The sequence below is a fragment of the Panthera tigris genome, chromosome E3, assembly GCF_018350195.1.
Source record: "Panthera tigris isolate Pti1 chromosome E3, P.tigris_Pti1_mat1.1, whole genome shotgun sequence".
NCBI lineage: Eukaryota > Metazoa > Chordata > Mammalia > Carnivora > Felidae > Panthera > Panthera tigris.
The window spans coordinates 37,154,308-37,170,285 of record NC_056675.1 but is presented as its reverse complement, the minus strand read 5'-3'; the positions used below and the strand labels follow the sequence as shown (position 1 = coordinate 37,170,285).

The 15,978-nt window shown below is 49.9% G+C and overlaps 1 protein-coding gene across 3 annotated transcripts; it reads right to left on the bottom strand.

The window, feature by feature from the left end:
* Positions 1-306: 306 nt before the first annotated feature.
* CE3H16orf89 (chromosome E3 C16orf89 homolog) lies at positions 307-14,790 on the bottom strand. Of its 3 annotated transcripts, none has more exons than XM_042971645.1 (8): positions 14,562-14,790; positions 10,013-10,162; positions 8,799-8,949; positions 7,590-7,707; positions 5,300-5,552; positions 4,680-4,784; positions 3,275-3,361; positions 307-677 (listed from the first exon to the last, which is right to left on the bottom strand). In XM_042971645.1, the coding sequence occupies exons 1-8, from the start codon at positions 14,770-14,772 to the stop codon at positions 514-516; spliced, it is 1,239 nt and encodes a 412-aa protein (XP_042827579.1). In that variant the 5' UTR covers positions 14,773-14,790; the 3' UTR covers positions 307-513. The 3 variants fall into 3 exon arrangements, with proteins under 3 accessions (XP_042827579.1, XP_007073442.2, XP_042827580.1); XM_007073380.3 differs by having other exon boundaries at positions 5,417-5,552; XM_042971646.1 differs by having other exon boundaries at positions 7,590-7,683.
* Between the last annotated feature and the right edge of the window lie 1,188 nt (positions 14,791-15,978).

Here is a 15,978-nt window from a genome sequence, read left to right as displayed (position 1 = left end):
AAGGCAGCCCGGACACAGAACCTCATCTTTAACCATTATGTCACACTGCCTTCTGTAAAATGACAAGGCTGTGACAGGCTGTGACATGATAGCGTAGAGTTCCTTGCATGGGTACAAAGAGTTATGTGTTGCTTTTCGTGGTTAGATCTCAAGTTCGGTCATGACTCCAACTGTCAGGTTCGGAGACCCTCATTTCTCCCACTGGGAAAGACACAACAGTTGACATCTGAATAAATTGCCTTTAAGACTCAAGTTTATGGGTCTCCTTGGAATTTGTGTTGAAAGAGAAGCTGTCCACACGACTGAGAAACAACACTCGACTCCCCACTCGACTGCACTCTGAATTTATTTCTCTGCTTCTACGCCTGGATCCATCCCAGCCTCACCTTCCATGGCTCTGCTCTGTGCGGAGAAGCTGGGTTGCTTGGCTAGTCTGCGTCTTCAGCTACCTCCTGGTCAAGGTATGACCCAGGCACCCAGGATTTAAGGGAGGAAGGACTAAAGGCATCTGTCTTATCTTCCAGTGGCAGGAGTGGAACCATTTGTCTCAGTGGCCGCTGGGTCGTGCCAGTGTGGACTGCCACAGCTCTCCATTTGCTGGGGGTATTCTGCCAGGATGTAGAGGAAGCCACCCAGGGCTGCGACAGCCATGGCTGTGTTGTGGGAGGAGCAGCCATCTGGGGAGAGAGAGTCCTCTTTGTGAGTACTGTGTGGTGGCCACAGTTCCGTTATGAGTGCTTTTCAGATACTTTCTCAGCCAGCCAGATCCCCTTTGCTGGCTGGCCACCCATCCCCCAGCTGCTATGAGTGCTGTTCACTAATGGCTCCCTTCTCCAGAGAAATGACTTCAGCCAGTTGGAGCCTCCTCACTGGGGACGTCATGCCTCCTTCCAATGACTCACTTATACAGGACACAAAAGCCTAGCCCTCCATCTCAGGGGGGTGACTCAGGTCTGATTCCCACTCCAGAGCCTCCTTCCCCTGGGATCTGACCAAGAGCCACATCGTTGTCCAGCTCCTTCCTACCTTCCCTTGCTCTCAGGCCCTGCATGAGACCTTCTAGGACAGCCCCCCATGCCTGTTTTGCATATAGGGAAACTGAGGCTCAGGTAGCACAGCCGAGCTCCCCAGCTCTGGCGACTCCACAGCTCATTTCTTGACCCTGACAGCCTCCTGCATTGCTGCTTCAGTCTTGCCCATTCCCAGGTGACCCTGAGCACCTGCCTGAGACAAAAACTCCTTAGATGTTACTTAGTTCTCTGAACTCAAAGTGGGATGCCCACCTTTCACTCCTGAGCAGGAGCCAGGACTTTCCTCTCCCCTCAGTCTTGGAGAAGGGACAGACCCCAGCCAGGTCCTTTGGCGGGGGAGGGAGAATGTAGGTTTCAAGGAGCCTAATTACCAACTCTAGCAGTCCACATTAACATGTGCCAAGTTCCGTGGGGAGTGATTTGCACAGTGAACTGATATTAACCCCCAACAGCTCTATGAAGGAGGCACTGCTAGGTCCCTATTTTACAGATTAAGAAACTGGGGCTCAGAGAGGTTGAGTGACTGCCACAGTGAGGAAGGAGCAGAAGCAGATTCAAACCCTGACAGCGTCATTTCAAACCCTGTACTCTAAATCTCCATGCCAGCTGCCCCCTTGCTCCACAGGTGTGGAGCAGAAGGAAGGAGAAAACACCACTCCCACCTGGGCAGCTTCCTAGACTGCTGTCAATCTGCAGGGGCCTAGGAAGGACCTCGGCCTTCAGAAATTCTGCAGCTTCCTCTCCAGCCCTCAGGACGGTCCTGGGGTTCAGCTGTGTGCCTCTAGGGAGCAGCCAGCTCTCCAGGGTGTGCACAGCATACCCCCTACCACCTGGTCATAGGTAGCCCCAGCCCCCTGTGTCAGGCAGGCCTAGTCTGGGCAGGGGCCTCTGGAATCTCCAGAGAACTTCTCTCCTTTCCCCAGCCCAGCCTTTGGTGACAGCTACAAAACAACCCATTGGAGTTATGCTTCCCTCTCTTGTTTACCTGCAGGCAGATGATGCGGCTGCAGGGGAGCTCATGGGGAGGCATTTAGTTATTGGGATCATTCACCAACATATGTTGGGCATCTACTCTGTGAGCTGGCTGTTCCACCTCCTTCTGCGTCTGTCTTGCAGTTATTTATTTTTTCTGAATAAAAAAATGGGCGTGCCTGAGTGGCTCAGTTGGTTAAACGTCTGACTCTTGGTGTCGGCTCAGGTCATGATCTCACAGTTCTTGAGTTCGAGCCCTGCGTCAGGCTCTGCACTGACAGTGTGGAGCCTGCTTCGGATTCTCTCTCTCCATCTCTCTCTCTGCCCCTCCCCAGCTTGTGCACACACACTGTCTCAAAATAAATAAATAGTTTAAAACATGAAATCAAGTTTTCTCTTCCTTCTTTCTCTCTCCCTCCTTCTCTTTCCCCCTCCCTCCCTCCCATATTAAACCTTTTCTTTTTTTCCCTTCTCAATACAATTATATCTTATTCTCATTTTCTCTACACTGGTGGACGGACCAAATAATTTATTATCTCAATCAGGACACTTTGGGGAGGAAAGGGGGCACTATTTATAATGGCTCCAGGAAGAGATGGAAGCTGGGGACATCTGGACATGTGGTCACCGGGATTATACTGGTCACTTGCCTGCTGGCTTGAGGATTCCCTCCTGTCCTTTCTTGCTTCAAACCACAGTGCACTGACCCTTCCAAACTACATTTCCCAGGATACTTCGCTCATCATCTGGTCAGGTTTGAGCAACAACATCCACAGGCTGAAAGAGTGGAGAAGCCGGGGTATTTCCTCCCCATCTCTGCCTCCTCTGTGTCCAGCCCCTGCAGGCTCTGCTAACCCCACTTTGCTCCACAGTCTCTCCAGCTCTGCCTCGAGGGAGGGTAGTGGCTTACTGCAATGATTTATCTCTGGGTTTTCTCACTTTTCTGTGTTCAACTCTTGCAACACCTCTGAGAAGAGTTCCCTATATTAAATTCCCTCTGCCTCAAGTTCCTGGTGCAGGTTCTGTTTTCCCAACGTGACCTTGTCTGAGAAGGGTTATCTCTGTGATTTTCAGTAACACACTGAAAATTCCTTCATGCTCCTTTCACTGGAGACAAGACCTCTGGATTTCCACTTCCTACCCTGCCCTCTACCTCCCAGACCTGGCCCTTCAGGGATGCCAGGGGACTTTTCCACTGAGGTCAACCTGTGTGCACTCTTTCCAGGGTGTCCTGGTTTCACGCCCAGAAGGTCCCTGGGTATTTTCATTACCTGTAAATTGTTTTTCTCGCCTCTTCACTCTTCTTAAAACGTGCTGTTGGTGTTGAATGGCTGTCAATAATTCTTCATCTTCAGCAGCTGGGAGAAGGGTGAAACGTGACCTTCTCATGATAGATTTTCACACATTACTCACCAAACCTCCTCCCCCTCACAACACCTCAAACAACTCAGATCTTCTCCTGAATCTGGAGGTTCTTCCAGAAGGTTCCTTGAGCACCCATCTGCAGATCCTTACCCACTGTCTAAATTTGTCATCTACTGATGTTTCTCCAGTCGTGGTCCCCCAACCATCTACATCAGAATGGCTGGAGGATCTTGTTAAAAATGCACGTTCCACAGGCCTACCTTGTACCTGCTGTTTTAAAAGCAGACTATCTTTATTTCAGAAGCTTTGCCTTGGGGCGGCTGGGTGGCTCAGCCGGTTGAGCTTCCCACTCTTGATTTCGGCTCAGGTCATGACCTTACGGTTGGGTTCATGAGATTGAGCCCTGAATCAGGCTCTGTGCTGATGAGGTGTGGATCCTGCTTGGCATTCACTCTCCCTCGCTCTCTGCCCCGCCCCCACTCATGTGTGCGTGTTTTCTTTCTTTCTCTCTCTCTCTCAAAAATAAATAAATAAACATTAAAAAACCAACCAACCAACCAACCCTTTGCCTCCTTGCAAAACATCCCAGGCTTCTGTATTTATTCGGAACCTCCTCTGTACCATGCACAGGACAGGAGGTTTCCTATGTTTTAAGTCTACTCCTCACAGCTCAGGAAGGAGATTATTATAGTCATTTATTTACAGATGAAGAAATCAAGGCTCAGAGAGGTGAAGGGACTTACTCCCAAGAGGATCAGCTGCCCAGGGTCACACGGCTGGAAAGGGGCTGCATCTCTTGTCTCCCTATCTCTGCTTCTGTGTCACCCTCTCCCAGACATCTCCCCTGACCACTCCTGCCCAAAGAACTGTCTTCCATAGTCTTTTCTTTCTCAGCCTGTTGTCTCCTTCACAGCCCTTATCAGAACTCACCATTATTTCACTTATTGGTTAATTTAGGTAGTTTCTGCCTCTTTTCTTCGGACCCTAGTTTCCCCTGGAGCCTAGAACAGTGTCTGGCACAGAGCAGGTGCTCAGGGAATACTCATTGAAGGAATGGATTTGTTAATGTAGGTCACGGGGCCAACATCTTCCAATAAGACTGTCTCCCCTCCTGCAGAGTTTTGGCTTTTTAAAAGGTCTGACCCCATTTCCGTGTATGTGTGAGTGTTCATGTGTGTGTTTGCACGCACATACATGTTGCAAATCTCTCTCTGAGCCCTTAACACCACCGCATCACCTCTCCTCATTTGGCCTAGAAATCCAGCCCCCAACCACCCGCCTGCTCCCAGCCAGGGTACAAGTGCAGCTCACCAGGCCTCCCGAAGCATCCTTCCTCTGGCTTCTGCCAGTTGAGAATGGCCTCCAGCCACCAGAGCTTGTAGAAGTCTGAGAAGCCACTGATTCCACAGAACATGACTGGAAGCAAAGACAGAGGACCTCCTACAGGCCTGTCCCCCAAGCCCACCTGCTTCCACTGCTCAAAGCTGCACAGCACCACCTGCCTCCTCCCGCCAAGGTGAAGCAGCGCCAGGAAGTGGGCGCTCAATGCAGTGGCTGGAAGAAGGCAGCTCCCAGGCTAGGTCCTGCCTCCCATTTAGACCCTTCATTACAGTCACTCAAGAGTTGGGGTCAGTAGAGGGATCTAGACACCCAAGCTAAGGAGCAGCTACCCAGAGACCCCTTTTCTGCCTCATCTCTGAGGCTTCAACGTCTGTTTGCCCATCAGCTACTCAGTCCAGAGCTCCATCACTGAGTCAGCCTTTGGGGGCAGGAAGCAGTCACATAGTGACAGATAAAATATGGGATGACAAGTTAAATTTGAGTGTCCAATAAATACAATTACAAATTTTAAAGTATATGTATAGCCCATGAAACGTTTGGGATATACTCATACTAAAAATGTATTTAGTTTATCTGAAGTTTGAATTTACCTGGGCACCCTGTATTTTTATTTGCTCTATCTGGCAGCTCGTGTGTGTGTGTGTGTGCGCCCTGTGAATCAGGGACACCCAACTGCTTTGTCCCTAGAGTGCAACGCCAAGGCTCACTGTTCTCCATGAAGATGTCCCGGGTGGGGTACGCATATCCGATAGCCTCAGCTCTCTGGTTCAGGTCCATCATGTTGGCACAAAAGAGGTTCATGTAGTGCTGGCTGTGGCGGAACAGCCCCTCCGTGCATCCCTTCTGGGGAGACAAACACCCGGAAATAAGGAAGTCAGTGGCATGGGTGACAGACTGGCACTGTTACAGAAGACTTGCAATTCTGAGATGGTCTGGCAGGTGGTTGCCTTTGGGGAAGCTCTTTCCCCTTTTCCCAGAATTTCTTCCCCATCTACACACCCCACCTGCTGGGGGCTCTGTCACTGGGGGATCAGAAAGAGCTGGGTTTGAATCCAGGCTCTGCCACTCAGGAGCTGTATGACCTTGGCTGGCTAAGTTAACCTTTCTGAGCCTCGAGGGTCTACACAGGGAAAGGGCAATGCTGCTGGGAGCCACACCAAAGGCACTCACATGGATGGGTGCTTCCATAGTTAGGAAGGCCCCGACACAAGCCCAACAATGAAGGACACACTATAGCAGTAGCTGCTGTCACATTTAGATTGCAGGCTACCCCAGCTGGCAGCTTCAGGGCTGCTCAAACTGTGAGCCATGGACTGGTCTCAGGGACAGGATAGGAGATGAGAAGAGACTTTAGAAACTTCTGTAGCAATGTGTCAGAATGGCTTTCTATCCGTCCAACCTAATAATTTAAAATAAGTTAATTTTAAATAATTTTAAATTTAAAATTTTTAAATTTAATTTTAAATTTAATTTTAATTTTAAATAATTTAATAAAAATAATTGATATTATATTTAAAAAATAATTTTCCTCGTAATCTGATTTTTTTTTGTATTTACAGAAATACTGGACTGTGACAGCCTGCATATAAATAACATTTTTTAAAAAACCTGACAAACAAAAATATTAAGTCCCTTTTCAGCTAAGGATTTCTGGTCATGGAATAACATCTTTCAATAGAGATAATGAGGCTTACTTTTCTATGTAAGGAAATATATATGTTTAAAATTATTATCATTATTGGGCGACCTCATGCTTGTTTCTCTCTCAACAATAAATAAATAAACATTTAAGAAATTATTATCATTATTTAGCAAAGTCTGAGCTCCTGGGCTTGGAAGAGCATGGCAGGCTGCAGAGGTGGGGGTGGGACTGGCTTGTCTTGGTTTTGTTTTCTGGAAGCTGCTATGGACCAAATATTCTAAATCCTTTTCAATTTGTTATTGTTTACTAAATTCTTTCTGCTGCTTCTCTTTTATTCTTTCTCTTTTTTTTTCGGATGCCCATGATCCAGTTCAGCATGCAAAGCTATCTAACAGAATCCCTTTACTAAATCGTTTACAGAATCGTTTACTAAATTCTTTCTGCTGCTTCTCTTTTATTCTTTCTCTCTTTTTTTTTTTTTTTTTCGGATGCCTATGATCCAGTTCAGCATGCAAAGCTATCTGTCCAACAGAATCCCTTCCCCCCCTCCAGTTTGGTTCAATGTTATAGTGGGCAGATGGTAAGCTACGCTTTTTTTTTTTTTTTTAATATTTATTTATTTTGGGAGTGAGAGAGAGAGTGAGAGCATGAGCGGGGAATGGGCAGAGAGAGAGGGAGACAGAGAATCCCAAGCAGGCTCCGTGCTGTCAACGCAGAGCCTGATGTAGGGCTCGAATTCATGAACCGTGAGATCATGACCTGAGCCAAAACTGAGAGTCAGATGCTTACCCAGCTGAGCCATGCACATGCCCCTATGGCAGACTACTCTTACTACTCCTTCCCAATGCCCAAAGCACAAGTCCAAAAACCTGCTTATTTTCCTGGTAGATACCATATAAAACCATGCTGCCAAAGGCCTTCTTTACCTTTCTTCTTTTAAAAGCATTTTTTTAAGTTTGTTTATTTAGTTTGAGAGAGAGAGAGAATGAGAGAGAGACAGAGAGAGAGAGAGAACACAAGCGGGGGAGGGTCAGAGAGAAGGAGAGATAATCCCAAGCAGGACCTGCAGCGTCAATGCAGAGCCCGATGCAGGGCTTGAACTCATGAACCTCATGATCGGTGACATCATGACCCAAGCTGAGATCAAGAGTCAGACACCTAACTGACTGCGCCACCCCAGCCCCTCTTTACCTTTTTTCCCCCCTCTGAGTGTGTGGCTAGCCCACATGGACACTCACCAATCTGGCTGAGAGGAAAAAGAGCAGCTGGTGAGACAGGCAATAGCCTGAGCAGCCGGGCTTGGTCATGAGGGTCCTGCAGAAGTCTGAGAGCCTGCAGGGCTGGCCACCGTCAGTCCTGGGGGAAAAGTGGTTCAGGCCCTAGAGAAAGGGTGTCCTAAAGGAAGCCTGAGGACATGGAGACTTCCCTGGTCCCTATTCCCCGACTAGTTATTAGAACCCCGGTAGTTTCCAGGCACCCAGCTGTGCACAAGGGGTTGCTGGATAAAGCACAGGTGTACTGTGACTTGATTTGCTAAATCAGTATCCCAGCACAGGGGAGGTGACACTGGAGTTACCTGGGTTGGAGGAGCTCCAGGAGGCTGCAGCTTCCTATTGCACCTTGGAACCCCCAAGTACAACCTTTCCACCCTGCCCTAAACAGCAGATCCCTGAACCTCAGGCTGATTCAGGGCTTGCTCCCAGCTCACGAGCCCATTGCACAGCCGGATAAAATGGTAAGTTAACTGGGATCCAGTCCTGCTTTCAGAGACCTACAGCCCAGTGAGAGGGCAGAACCATAAGACAAATGTAAATTGCACCTATGGCTACCAGTGGTGCTAAGAGAGCCAGCCCACCACGGGAGGTCAGCTTGTGCAGTGAGGTCAGGGAAGGTTCTGGAGGAAGGATGCTGGGGGTGCCCCTAAAGTATGAGCACAGTTACTTAGGCATGGGGGAGGGGTGGGGCAGGGTGGGAGGAGGCCCACAGAGGCCAGATGGGCATAGGCGTGGGTTTAGAAGTGGGACAGAGTAGGCACTGTCTGTCTGACAGTGAGAGTCTGACATGAGCCCCAGGGGCTGGACTAGAGAAACATGGAGACCTGGAAGGGCAGTAGGACTTGGGGCTTTGTTCTGAGAACAACAGGAAGCATCACACAGCAGGCAGGAGTTTCAAATGTGGTTTTTGAAAGGATTGCTCTGATATGGGAGACCGGTGGGGTGTGGAGTGGGGTGGGTGCATGTTTGGACCAGGCGTGAAGTATTGAGTGGACAGTGGGGGCCAGCTCGGGTGCCATGGGGGGTGGGAGAGGTTGGTGTCTGGGGTGGGGGGTGGCTGTGCCTGGTTTCACACAGACCCTTGGGGACTTGGAGAGTGCGTGGAATGAGAGGACAAGCAAAGAGCAAGTACTTTTGGGTTTTTTGGAAGCAGGGCAAGTACAGGAGGCCCACCCTGTTCCCAGCAGCTGCACCAGACACGAGTCACTGCTTTCCTCTGAGAAGGAGTCCTGAGTCTCAAACGTGGGGTAGACCATGGAGGCATCTGTGCAGGTCCAGGCACGCGGAAGCTTCCAAAACCCAGGCTGGATGGTTGATTGGAACTCTGGCAGAGAGGTGGGGGTGGGGGGAAACACCCAGAGGCAGTGGGCCATCCCCTACCTTACTGCCCCCAGGTTCCTGTAACTCCAAGCCAAGCAACTAGGTGTCCCACCCCCGTTACCCCTGACCACACACAAGTGCCTGCTTAGGGCTTTGAACCTTGTCTGCTGGTTGCACATTGTGTTTGAAACACTCAGGAAACGCTTCTCCAAAAAAAAAAAAAAAAAAAAAAAAAAAATTTTTTTTTTTTTAATCCATAGGAATAGTGTTGGGACAGGCTTTGACCAAATCTACTGCATCCCCTGGAAGTTTGAGACACACAAAAAGGGTTAGTTGACTCCTTTGGTTTGGCTACAAAGTGGAGCTCTTACAAAAAAGATGCCCAGCTTAGGGCTTCTTTAGGATGACACAGGTTGGGATAGTCCCAAGGGTCAGGCCTGGGAGAGGGTGGGGAACCTGGATGTTGGAGGTAGAGAGGGCTGGGTATGGTCACATGCAACAGGACTTTGAGAAGGAAGGGAGGACTGGCCGATTATCCCCCACTCACTCCCACCTCTGACTGGGAGCTGGGAGCCTGGGAGGCAGGACTGGACAAGTATGAGGGGCTGCCCCCCTCCACCCCCCCCAGCAATGATTCACTCCAGGTTTATAGGGTGGGTCAGAGACTCTTAGCATTATAAGGCACAAGAGAGATACTAGCGAGAGGCTAATATTTGCAGCACAAAGGGCTGAATTACCTTTGAGGTATCCCACTCTCTGGGACAGACCAGACCCTCCCCTCTGGTCTAGGATGAAGGCTCCCAAGCCTGGGGGGAGCTAAACAAATGAGGGGGGACATGTTCCCTACTCTCAGCCCTCACTGCGCCACTCCCTGTGTGGGTGGGAGAGGTCATCTCAACCCAGTCAAGGATGCCCAAACATTCCTCAGGGTCAGCCTGCGGTGTGCTTCGCCCACAGGACCCAATTGGTTACAGGTTGTCCCAGACCATCCCTTACACTGGGAGGAGCACCCCCAGATGCTGTGTTCTTGAAGAAATGAGATCCCCGCCCCCCACCCCTGCTATTACCTCTTAGGTACTTAGGGTCACTCAGCTCGAGGTAGAAAATGGATCTGTGAAGGAGAGGTGCTAGTTTTTCCACCAGCTTCCCCACACTCAGGCTCAGCGGCTGCAGCTGGGGGTCCCGAGCCCATTTTTCCTGAACACCTTTTAGCTGCACTGGAAAGGAAAAGAGATCATTCATTCCATCATTTGGCAAATCATTTGGACAGGAAAAATTATCCTAAGCTATAATGCTTACTGAGCCTCTCTGCCTCCTCCAGCTCCTGAGGAGAAGGAATTCACTGAGCTTATTGGAAATTAGACCTTGTGGGGCTCAGCTGGGTGATGGCAGTGGGGCACTAGAGTGCTGGAAATTGGCAGCCAAGAGCTTGATTTCTGGAGGTGAGACTTCATTCAGATCCTGACTCTGATACTTTCTTGTTGGGTGACCAGAGAAAGATATTTAATTTCTCTCCATTTTACATTCTTCATCTATAAAATGGGGGTAATGATGGCCCTTACTTCTTGGAGTGGGGAGTTGTAAGGATTAAATGAACTAATGCATAGAGAGGACTTACCATTGTCCATAGTACAGAGTAAGCACTCGATAAAGTTTAGATATAAGTATCAATTAATCATTTAAGGCTTGCTGTCCAGGAGAAAAAAAAAATGAGGGAGGGATTCAGATGCAGTGTGGAGAGCTGCTATATACAGTTGAATAGGTTGTACATTGCACAAGAACTTCACACAATCCTATCATGGGTTTGTGTATGTATTTAGCCAAGTTTCCAGCAGATGGCAGGCAAATGACTTGAGGAAGGAGACATCTTTTTCTAATTTTCACAAAGGTGCCTTATGGATTACTAGTGGCCCTACAGGGGTCGGAGAAAATGGTGGTGGGGGGAAGGTAAGAGGTGGTCAAGAGAGGAGATGGGAGGGAGAGCCTCAGCACAGGGCTGAGAGGGTAAGAGGTGGCCTGAATTGTTCTCTGCTCCAGGAAGAGAGCTTTGATGGGGAGGTTGGGCGAGGTTTAGGAGGGTGCTAAGCAAACCTTTCGGGGTGATGGGCACTGTAGCACTCTTCTCCAGGCTTGGCTCTTTCCCTGCCCTTGAACCTAGGCCATCTGCTTCTGAAGCCTTGTTCCAGATTGCTTGACTCTACAGCAGAAGGAGGGTACTGTGCTGGCACCCAGAAGGGGTAGCCAAGTCATCAGTGAGATGAACCCAACCTGGCCTTATGGTGGTGCTGGGTCCTGAGTCGTGTTTCTATCTCTCCTATTCCTCCCTGCCTGTGTGGCTGCTGCTGCCACCTTCTGGATCACCCTCTTGGCAGGTGGAGGTAGTTGGAGGGACCCTTTTCTCTTTGAAGGTCAACGTCCACCTGTCTACCTCTGAGCAGAAGGATTCAGAAAACCAATGGATATCCCATTACTATTGGGCCCCCCAGAATGTGAAATCCTTCTTGGCTCTCCCAGGAGGCTGAGAACGAAGGTAGGACCCTCACAGTGAGTTCTGTGGCAGCCAGTGGTTTTCATGCCCTTTCAAGCCCTTCCTGCATTGTATGGGCTGACCCTTGAAACCAATAAGAAATTGGGGAAATGGTGTGTGACCTCCAAGGCTTGGTTGTAAAGACATTGAGGCTTCTGTCTTGCTCTCTGTGAGGCCACTTGCTCTCAGGGAAGCCAGCTGCCATGTTGTGAGGGCACCCAAGCAGCCCTATGGGAAGGTCCATGTGGTGAGGAACTGAGACCTCCGGCCACCTGCCAGCACTAACTTGCCAAGCCTGGGAGTGAACAGGGGTGGCTCCTTCTGTCCCACTCAAGCTTTCAGATGATCACAGCCCTGGCTGACATCTTGACTCCAACTTCATGTGAGACCTGAGCCAGAACCACCCAAACTGTTTGCAGATTCCTGACAGAAATGGTGAGATGGTAACTGTTATGTTGTTTTATGCAGTTAAGATCGGGGATAATTTGTTAGGCATCAGTAGGTTACGGTAAAAGGAAAGGGCAAAGTTGTGGAGAGGAGAGGAAGGAGGAGGGGGTGGCCCTGGTCTGAGGCTGTTGTGTGGTGTTGGTGCGGGCCATCACCTCCCTCCTTCCCAGCCACCTCTACCCTGTAATGGTTCAGAGAATGGGAGCTCAGTCAGAGCAGGGTTCTAAGCCTGCCTCCTACACTTACTCACTATGTGACGTTACTCGCTATGTGAACTTGGACATTCTCTCTCTCTCTCTCTCTTTTGAGAGAGAGCAAGTGAGTATGGGAGAGGGAGAGAGAGAAAGAGAGAGAGAGAGAGAGAGAGAGAGAGAGAGAGACAGAGAGAGACAGAGAGAGACAGAGAGAGAATCCTAAGCAGGCACCATGGCCAGTGCAGAGCCCAATGTGGGGCTTGATCCATGACCCTGACATCATGCCCTGAGTCAAAATCGAGAGTCATATGCTCAACCAACTGAGCCACCCAAGGGCCCCTTCTCTAAAGTCTGTCCCCTCATTGGTAAAAAGAGGATAATCATAATGAACTTACTTCAAGGGTTATGTGGGGTCAGTGAATTACCCCATGCAAACATTTACATTATGCCAGGGCTTGGCGGGTACTTAGTGAACCTTATCTTTTATTATCTCACGGACTCCAGAAAGCAGTCCATCAAGGGAATCACCTGTCCCTCCCTTCTGTCTTCAGAAGGAACTGACAGACCCATGGGACTATTATTGACAAAGGTCTGTTGCCTTGTTTCAGGAATGTTTATTCAACCACTGCTCAGAGGGAGCCCAGTGCTGTGTTTCACCAATAGGGTGGTCAGGAAAGTCAGTGTGTGCCCACCCTGCCCTCAAGGGCTGTTAGAGCAGTTAGATTTGAATACTAGACCCTCTGCCTATCAGCTGTGAGGAATAAGGAGTCTACTGAACCTCTCTGTGCCTCAGAGTCCCCAAGTGCTGAAAGAACAAAACAAAGTACTCCCAGCTCTGGGTGTTTGGGGATTACAGTGGGTACCCAGGTAACATCCAAGGCATGTTTGCCGGGCCACATGCTATGGCTTTGTGGGTTCCTTCCTTTATTGAAAAAATAGATTGGCGGCACCTGAGTGCTCAATTGATTGAATGTCGGACTTCAGGTCCATGACTTCAGGTCATGTTCTTGTGGTTCGTGAGTTCAAGCCCCACATTGGGCTCTCTGCTGTCAGTGCAGAGCCTGGAGCCCACTTCGGATCCTCTGTCCCCTTCGCTCTCTGCCCCACCCCTGCTCATGCTCTCTAAAAAATAAACATTAAAAAAGATTTCAAAAATAGATTAAATGTTATCTCTTACGGGGCACCTGGCTGACTCAGTCAGTGAAGCGTCCAACTTTGGCTTGGGTCATGATCTCATTGTTCATGAGTTCAAGCTCTGCATCAGGCTCTGTGCTGACAGCTCAGAGCCTGGAGCCTGCTTCAGATTCTGTGTCTCCCATTCTCTCTGCCCCTTCCCTACTCGCACTCTGTCTCTGTCTCTCTCTCTCTCAAAAATAAATAAAACATTAAAAAAAAAAAAAGGTTATGTCTTGCAACTGCATTAGTATAAAAATAGATATGTTTATGTTATATATTACAGCATTCTTTTTGACCTAAAAGTTCATTTTTATTCCTTCTGACTAAAAAAGAAACAAAAACATTTTCCTGGATCCCTGAAAGTATTCTGTGCCTAATGCGGTAGCCAGCTCTGTGGTTTATTACTATAATTCATTTCTAGAGGTGTTACAGGGTGTGTCTGGGATTAAATGGAGACCCTGGTCCTAGCCTGAGAGGATCTTGGATCTTAGGGGTCTCCAGGATGCCACATGGGGGGTCAAGGGTGTGGGGAGGACACTGGGGCGCCAGGCATGGAAGCAGACCTGTCAGGGAGCCCCTCCTTCCACTGGGACCTGGAGGCTGGGTGGGTGGTGGATGGCAAGTTGCACTGGCCACCCAGAGGAGGGTGGTGTGAAAGGGGGGCCAGCCAGAGCCCCAGGCTGATTCCAAATCAGCTCTGTCACTTAGGTCAAGGTGGCCTTCTTAGAGGGGCTTCCTGCAACTCGAAGTGAGTGTGGAGTGGATCCTTGCTTGCATTGGCCTGTGACCAGCTCCCTCCACAAGGATCTTACATCCCTGAAAGCTGAACAAACACTTGGCTTTTTTTGTGGAGGCTTCAGATGGCTTTGGCTAGAAGTAGGGGGAGTGGAGTTGGAACCTGATCTTGAGAGTTCCTGGCTTTGTTCACAGGCGCCCTCCCATACATGCCTCTTGAAAGGGGACCCTCCCTCTGCCCACCTGGTTCATGGTGTATCAGGAGAGGGGCTGTCAAATGAATCATTTCCTCCTGGGAAAACAATAAGTTCCCAATCTTTTCTCATGTGGCCTCTGAATCCTTCTTGCTTCCAAAATAATTGAGTATAGCAGGGCCCCAAGACACCCAAAAGGAGCAAGCTGCCCAGCCCTTCTTTCCTTATAGTTAGAGCAGGATACTTCAGTGGCCAGGAAGTGGTCGGGTCCCAGGGGTACAGAGCAGAGAGGTGACAGGCTGGTATTCCAGGGGTCAGTCTAGGATAACAAGAGTGCACCTACCTTCCAGCACCCGGAACCCCACCACGCCATCCAGGTTGATTTCAGGCAGCCTCTTCTCCAAGAAGGAAATGGCTCTCTCCAGCGCGGAGAGGATGAGGCCTGTGATGGTGGCTTTGCCTTCTGGGGTTTCTGGAGGTGCCAGCGAGGAGGGTCGCAGCGGTGGTGACGCTGACAGCAGCAAGAGTAGGAGCAGGAGCCCTGGGCTGGACATGGCTGGCCCTCTGCCTGAGTCTGGTGCAGTGCTTCAGCCATGGGGCGGCCCGCCCCCACGTACCCTCCTCCAGCCCCTTCCTCCTTGCCCCTCCCCTGCAACGCTGCAGACGAGTGGCAGGCAGGGCTGACCCAGCAGGCTGGGCTGGCCTGGCAGAGGTGTCTGGGAGGGGCAGCTGCAGGGGTCTGATTGCCAGGGGGTGGGGGATGGGGCAGTGGGGAGCAGGCCAGCCCTGGAATGGAGCCAGCTAGAGCTGTAACTTCCCACCCTTTCCTTCTCAGTCCTGATTCCCCAGGCTTGTGGTCTACATTTTGGATCCCCCAATTGAACTTATACTCTGGAAATCAAAAAGCACTGAAACGCAAAGGATTTTTTTTTTTTTTTTAGTGTTTATTTTATTTGTGAGAGTGAGAGACAGAGCGTGGGGGGGGGGAGGGGCAGAGAGAGGGAGGGAGACAGAATCTGAAACAGGCTCCAGGCTCCAAGCTGTCAGCAGTCAGCACAGAGCCTGACATGGGGCTCAAACGCACCAACATGGAGATCATGACCTGAGCTGAAGTTGGATGCTTAACCGACTCAGCCACCCAGGTACCCCACTTTTTTTCTTTTTTTAAAAAAATTTTTTTTTCAACGTTTTTTATTTATTTTTGGGACAGAGAGAGACAGAGCATGAACGGGGGAGGGGCAGAGAGAGAGGGAGACACAGAATGAGAAACAGGCTCCAGGCTCCGAGCCATCAGCCCAGAGCCTGACGCGGGGCTCAAACTCACAGACCGCGAGATCGTGACCTGGCTGAAGTCGGACGCTTAACCGACTGCGCCACCCAGGCGCCCCTCTTTTTTAAAATAAATTTGGAATAAGCTTGTTTGACTGCACATCTGCCAGAAGAGACAGAAGACTCCTTAGCGCAGTGCCTGCCTGCCTGGCCACTAGAAACAGAATATGAGCTGCAAAGACAGAGCACATGGGTACTGAAAAAATTTCCTAGATAATCACATTTAAAGAAAAATAGAGGGAGTGCCTGGGTGGTTCAGTCGGTAAAGCGTCAGACTTCCGCTCACGTCCAGATCTCATGGTTTGTTGAGTTCAAGCTCCGTGTCGGGCTCTGTGCTGACTGCTGACAGCTTGGAGCCTGGAGCCTGCTTCAGATTCTGTCTCCCTCCCTCTCTCTCTGCCCCTCCCATGCTCATGCTCTGTCTATCTCTG

Excerpts from the sequence above, each read along its gene's own strand:
- CE3H16orf89 (XM_042971645.1), bottom strand. The coding sequence starts at position 14,772 with ATGTCCAGCCCAGGGCTCCTGCTCCTACTCTTGCTGCTGTCAGCGTCA. Across the intron at positions 4,785-5,299 it reads TAAAAATACAGGGTGCCCAG|TCATGTTCTGTGGAATCAGT; the intron begins GTAAATTCAAAC and ends CTTTGCTTCCAG. Across the intron at positions 678-3,274 it reads GCGAGAAAAACAATTTACAG|ATGGCTGCTCCTCCCACAAC; the intron begins GTAATGAAAATA and ends CTCTCTCCCCAG.